This window comes from Vicia villosa, unplaced genomic scaffold (assembly GCF_029867415.1).
Source record: "Vicia villosa cultivar HV-30 ecotype Madison, WI unplaced genomic scaffold, Vvil1.0 ctg.000089F_1_1, whole genome shotgun sequence".
Classification (NCBI taxonomy): domain Eukaryota; kingdom Viridiplantae; phylum Streptophyta; class Magnoliopsida; order Fabales; family Fabaceae; genus Vicia; species Vicia villosa.
In genome coordinates, this window is record NW_026705008.1 from 698,195 (window position 1) to 705,019 (window position 6,825).

Sequence of the window (6,825 nt, forward strand, 5' to 3'; positions counted from 1 at the left end):
ATTGTTCCATGATTCTCTCGTTACTCCTGGTGCGGTAAGGATGTAAGAAAGTCAGCTTCGTCGTCGGGAAAGAAATCTGTTGCTGAAAAGGACCCCAATTAGTTTCTTGTGCAATAACCTGAAAAACGCAATGTGATAATGTGAATGTATGAGTGCATGTGTGCATATGATGTGTTGTGTCATTTTCAGGGTATCCAAAGTAAGATTGATAGTCAAGAACAAATAGCAACGTGACGAGAGAGATATCAAGTGGAAACGGAAAGCAATTCATTTCATTCATAATAGCCCCCTAAGGCGAGTGGGTTCAAACACAAATAACAATGTTCAAATACAAAGAGCAATAGAGACCCCATCCAACAAGTCTGGTGGTGATCTACAAACAAAATTCAATTATCAATTCATCTCAATGTAGAACAAAGGCCCTCCTTGTCTGAAATGGGCATCACTCCACTTCTTTGTTTCGTCAAATAGCTTCTTAGTCGCCTCCCGATCTCTTCCTTTGACAAGGCTTTGGATCACTTCATCCTTTCGGAATAACTGTGTGTCTAGATTCTTGCAGCAATCCCTAAGTTCGTCACACCCTTTGCATTCTGGGATATAGGTCTTCTCAAGTGCATTTGCTTCACTCATCATTTGGTCTCTGAGCTTGACATTCTCTTCAGCTAGTCGGGCGGTGCGGAGGTGACTTCCTTTCAGTTGGGTCTCAAGGGCTATTCTCTGAGTGGTCTCTTCTTCCAGTTTCTTCTTCATGGTCCTCAACTCATACTTGGTTTCTTTCTCCAGTCGGAGCTTGTGGGCTTTCAGGTCTTCTTGATACTCTCGTCTGAGCTTCTCTTTTTCTTCCTTTATAGCCTTTTCTATAACCTTTTGAGGGTCTTCAGTAGGAGCAACAACAGCTTTCCCGTCCTTTTCAGTTCTAACTCTCTTCCTGGCTTGAGAAGACTCCCCTTTGAGAGTTTTAAGTTCACGGGCCAGTTCATTCTTTGTCTGTTTAAGGAAATAGCGCTTCAAATCCATATCCCTATCTTTCTCTTTCAGTCTCAAATTGGCGACGCGGACCTGGTCGAAACGTTCTCTTGATACCATAGTTTCTGATATCTTCGGAGGTTGTGCATACAAGAGAGGAACTTCCGGGAATGGTAACAAAAGTGTCTTGACTCTCTTCTTAACCCAATCGGTATAGGGTTCCATAGCAATGGCATTCTTGGCTCCCAGAGTGGATCTCTCACCTATATGAATGTTATTCCAGGCCTTCCTGATTTCCTCAAGCGCTATAGGGTCAGCTCCCTTCTCAAAGTATACGGATTGGTAAATCTCCCTATCCGAAGGCCCACTTTTCATGGTATAGCCCAACTGACGAAGAGCTAGAACTGGGTTGTAGTTAATACATCCTCTTGTCCCAATGAGCGGGACGTTACCAAAGTTTCCGCACCTGATAATGACTTCAGATATGCCTGTTCGGAATTGATACCATACGATGTCGTTTGCAGTAAGTCCCATGATTCTCTGAGACCATTTCTGAGTAGAGGTAACAAACGGACCACTAGCAGGCAAGTGAGATTTGAACCATTTATATAACAGCGGCAAGCAACCTCGAATAGCCCCCCTTTTACCATGCCGAGAGTGAATAGAATAATACGTGTCAGCCAATAGGGTGGGTATTGGATTCTTGTCCATAAAAAGACATATAGCAGCCAAGTCCACGAACTTGTGAATGTTGGGAAACATCACAATTCCGTAGATTAGAGCGGCCAAAATAGCATTGAAAGCCTCCCATATCCCTTTGTCGGCAAATTCTTGAGCTTTTTCAACCAGGAAACTCATGTAGAAGCCATGTGTATCACCCTTCTCCTTCCAGTTATCATGAACATCACCCAAGCTCAAATAAAGAGCGTTGGCAATGTAATCCAACCTAGGTTTCTCTGGGACACAAACAAAAGGCACTCTGTGTTGAATCTTGATGTTGAGGAGGCAAGAGTACTCTTCGAGAGTGGGAGCCAGCTGATAATCTGAAAATGTGAAACAACGGATATCTGGGTCGTAGAACTGAAGAAGAGTAGATAAGGCCCATTCGTCGACACGCGAGTACAGAAGAGATGATATGTTGCCATAGTTGTCACTGAACACTGTTTCGTTATGACCAGTGACCAATTCACCCAATTGCCCCAACTGAACCATACCCTCACGATGGAAAGTATAAGTGTGTGTGCGCCTTGTAGCCCCTTGATTGACGGTCACGTTGTTATCCATTCTTGACAGAGATTGATATTTTCTGGATACCCTGAAAAAAATGACATGCAAATGAGAATTAACTTTTTCTTTTCTTTCTTTTCTTTCTTTTCTTTTTCTCTTTTTTTTTTCTTTTTTTTTTTTTGAAATGTAAACATGCTATGATGAAAATGATGCAGATTGGGTCCCCACGACATAGAGGGACTAAGGCAATAATTCTGAGCAAGAAGATATCATAGGATCAAAGGTCCGGCATAGATCAGAGAGCCAGAAGAATCATAATCACCAATAGAACCAAATAGTCACCAACAGAACCAACTAGTCACCAACAGAACCAAATAGTCACCAACAGAACCAAATAGTCACCAACGGTACCTGTCATGTATATCCCTCCCCACTCACGGGTGTAGTCTAGGTCAGGGTAGGTCAAAATGGCAACCAGCGTTATCAGTCCTCCTGAGGCACCAATGTTGTTGCATCTACATGCCAACAATGATACCCCATTTGGACCTCGACTGGGCGTGGGTCTCATGATCGCACTAGACAAGACCTGACATCTCATCGGCGTCATGACTATCCACTCTATCCTAGGTATCCTATGTGTCACTCTGGCCTGGGTATTGGGCCTTTTACCTCATAGAAACAATCCCACCCAACCTGCAAAACAGAACAGAAGACCCCAAGGAACACAGAATATAATCCATATGCATGATGTGCAAACAGAAATAAACATGATATGCAAGCAGAAAAAATAAACATGCAAACATATATACAAGGTATAGACATGAAAACAAATAAACACCCAGTAAATAAACAAACAAACGCAGGCTAGGATCGACTCGCTATGGATGGACCAGCAACAGGTCTAGCAACATCCCCAGCAGAGTCGCCAGCTGTCGCACGCTCGCGAAAAATGAACAGAGTCGCCACCAATATATTTATCCCATAAGGGAAAGGAATACCGGGAAACCTAACAAAGGGTAAGAACAAGGTCTTGCGACCAGAGAATCAAGGTACGGGAGTCGGTTACGCAAGGGGAAGGTGCTAGCACCCCTCACGCCCATCGTACTCGATGGTATCCACCTATGTTTGTTTCTATCTAAAGGGTGTATAACTATGTCTATGTCTAAATGCGAAATGAATGCAAAATGTAGGGAAAATAAAGAATTGTACTCGCACGGGCCCTACCCCGCTGCCTACGTATCCTTTTCAGGAATCAGAGTTACCGTAGCTCGGCTAAAGATTTTCTATTTGTTTTTGTATTTTTTAGTTGGGCGGCGTTAACGCTCACGCTCTTGCACAAGGGGACAGCCTAGGATGCAATGGAGCAGAGATAACTTGCCCTTAGAAAGGAGAAAAAGAGATTGGTTTGTATCTTTTAAGGGTAATTCCATGATGACGAGAGCCCACTACAAGGTCTCGCATCACTTCCTCACTTTTGTTTTAAGTCTGAACATTTATTAGGTTTTTTGAAGTGTTTTTGGTTGGTGTTTTTTATGGGGATTTTAATTTGTGACTTAGATCATACCAAAAAGAGTTTTTTGTTTTGTTTTTTGAATATTTAGAGAACGCACATCGAGGCCTACGCCACAATCGTTTCTCTAAATAACGGTTAAGAAATACATCGAGGCTTCACACCTCAATCATTTCTTCTCCGCTAAGTAAAAGAGATACAAAAAGAGTTTTTTATGAATATTTAGAGAATGCACATCGAGGCCTACGCCACAATCGTTTCTCTAAATAACGGTTAAGAAATACACCGAGGCTTCACACCTCAATCATTTCTTCTCCGTTTAAGTAGGAAAGAACATTCATCGAGGCCTACACCTCAATCATTTCTTTCCTACCATGAAATAAAGCAACGGTATGATCTTCATCGGTTTTTATTAAGTATTTTAGAGGTGGAAAAGAAAAGGAATGAAAGAGGGGCACTAACCTATTCTCTAATCTAATGTTATGCACTAAACCTATTTAAAATCTACACTAGAATCTAAGGGAATTAAAGAAAGAAATATTCAAAATGACCAAAGTCAACTTTAGCATCCAAGGGCATTCTAGGCATTTCTCAAAGTATATAAAAAATATCCACAAAAATAATAGAAATAAAACTCTAAACTATTAACGGAAATATTCACAAACAATACTATTTTTATTCATTTTTTAAGACTATTTTTTGAATTAAAACTAAACAAGAACTTATGTGTTTAACATGAGAACCAATTAACTATTAAAACTCTAAAAAAACTAAGTACTCATAAAATTCTAATTGAGTAGAAAAATATTTTTGTCATTTTTATTTAAAGAGTTATTATGCAAAAGGAATTAAAGGAGAGATCAAGTTTATTACTGTTACTACAAAAGGGGGTACAGCAGTAATTGTCATTTGAACTACAGATTAACTAAAAACAAAACAGGGCCTGATTCCTGGGGGTGGAAGAAGCAACTGCGCTAGGACCCAATCCATAATGCGCAAGGGTATATCAGCAGAATAGGGTGTGTAGTCCAACAAATAGCGTGGCCCAACGTACGAAGCCCATCATCCATTACTCCATTCAATTGTTTTATTGCATTTTATTATTCAGCTTTTATCAGCATGTGCACATTATTTTTGTCATGTGGTCCTTTATGAATTCTATCACTTGGTCAGCATGCATCTTAAGTTGATAAAAGACAAAAGGGATTTCCAGCCAATCAGAATTACACACATCGTTTCCCAATGATTATAGTAAGACAAAAAAGCAAATAATATGGGAAGGGAGCCAGCGCATGGACGCCACGCGTCTGCCATAAGCAAAAACAAGAAAATCAGCTGGCGGCCGGAGATGACCTCCGGTCATCTTCTCCGGCGAAAGCCCTACCGGAATCAGGCCAACATTTCCAGAAATTTAAAGGACCAGCATCATTCGACTCAGAATTCATCGCTGAGTTTGGATCTGTACTTAGTTTCACCTCATTCTCCTTCTAGTATGCTAATCGAAACGAAACATAAAACCCTAACTTTTAACAAATTCACCAAAACAGAATCTGAGCATATCAAAGAGATTAGCAACATTCATAGAACTCCAATATAAGGTTTACACGTTCCAATGGCATTCCTTTCAAGCAAGTTGAATTCAAACATCAAGAACGCAAAAGGCACGAAGACGCAATGCAAACCTGGATACATGTGATGCTGAGAAGTTCACGAGGTTTACCTGTTGAGTCTTGAACTGAGAACTAGAGATATACTCTACGAGGCGAACTCCTTGATGCTGATGACAGCGCTGCGATGCTACAACCTCAACGTGCGTGGTGATGCAGATCAAGGCGTGACGAAGATCGATGGCGGAAGAGAGTTGAGGTAGTTGTTGATTGATGGAATCAGAGATGACGATGAGGAATGATGAAGTTTGACGGAGGTGGTTTAGAGGTTGTTATGGAGGTGGATGGAATTGGTTACGGTGGCTCGTGAGTTAGTTATATGTGATGGTTGTGGTGGCCGGAGTTGGTTAGGGGAGGGAGTTAGGGTGGCCGGAGTTGGTTAGGGGGAGAAAATGAGAATAGAGAGGGGATGAGTGAAAATGAAAGAATGAAGAGAAGTGTGGAGTGAGAGTGTGAAGAGAGGGATGGAGTAATTTTTTGTGGATCGTGTGTGTAAAAAATCCCCTGAGTGAGTGAGCTTCAAGCTGCTTATATAAGATAAGTGTGAAAGGAATGAAAGGTTTTTTTTGAGTGTGGAGCTTGGGCTATGCAATTACAGAAACTTTATTTTCTTTCTCGATGTGGGGCTGGCTCGGCAATGCTTAGTGAACAAGGTTTTTGCAATTATGGTATGGTTCACTTTACTTTTGCTTTAGCAGCAAAATGCATGGGCTTTCATGGCAAAGTATCAAATCTTGCTTATGTGTGTGTTGTCAACTTTCCATTCATGTATCTTTCTCCATAGGCCATGGTATGATTAAAACTTGTGCTCACCGTGAAGATAACACATAAAGGAGAAAATTTGATGTTGAAGATATTGTGAAACAACACATGGAATCGTGTGGAACTTGCTTATAAACATGCTGACATGCAATTGTATCAATCCTTACACGCGCGACTTAAGCTTGGTTTCAAATTCATGGCAGAGGTGTGGTACAGTCAGGGCACGACTTTAGAGTCCTCTATCTTGGTCCACGCACGTCCAAAATTAATGATCCTGGGCTTATTGGATAGAGGGCATGGCAAAGAGTGGTTTGAGATCAAGCTTGTTCAAAATAGAGATTTGTGGAGGAAGAAAAATGGACTTGAAGTTGGCCCACCATGTGTTTGTGAGAATGACGTGCGTGACCTGGATTTCTGCCTTGGCTAGATGCTTGACTTGATCAGTGAGAGGGTGAGACTTTGAAGGCTTGTATCTCACTCAATATTTGTCCAATTGTACCCATTCTTGTCTCAATGGATAGATGACATGGCAAAGAAGAGAATGATACCCAGTTTGCGTTCATGTCACTTCTGTACAGCTCTAAAAATGACTGGAGATTTGGCATGCCATGTGTTTGTGAAAATGCCAGGTCATGACCTGACTGGTGACCTGGAATGTGACTTGATTCAAATGAGTTTCCAGCAACTTCGCAC

General features: G+C 41.3%; 1 protein-coding gene across 1 annotated transcript; it reads right to left on the reverse strand.

Annotated features, from left to right (window-relative positions):
• Positions 1-324: 324 nt before the first annotated feature.
• LOC131623908 (uncharacterized) lies at positions 325-2,250 on the reverse strand. Its single transcript, XM_058894903.1, has 2 exons — positions 767-2,250; positions 325-373 (listed from the first exon to the last, which is right to left on the reverse strand). The coding sequence occupies exons 1-2, from the start codon at positions 2,248-2,250 to the stop codon at positions 325-327; spliced, it is 1,533 nt and encodes a 510-aa protein (XP_058750886.1).
• Between the last annotated feature and the right edge of the window lie 4,575 nt (positions 2,251-6,825).

Excerpts from the sequence above, each read along its gene's own strand:
- LOC131623908 (XM_058894903.1), bottom strand. The coding sequence starts at position 2,250 with ATGGATAACAACGTGACCGTCAATCAAGGGGCTACAAGGCGCACACAC. Across the intron at positions 374-766 it reads CGACTGGAGAAAGAAACCAA|ATCACCACCAGACTTGTTGG; the intron begins GTATGAGTTGAG and ends TTTTGTTTGTAG.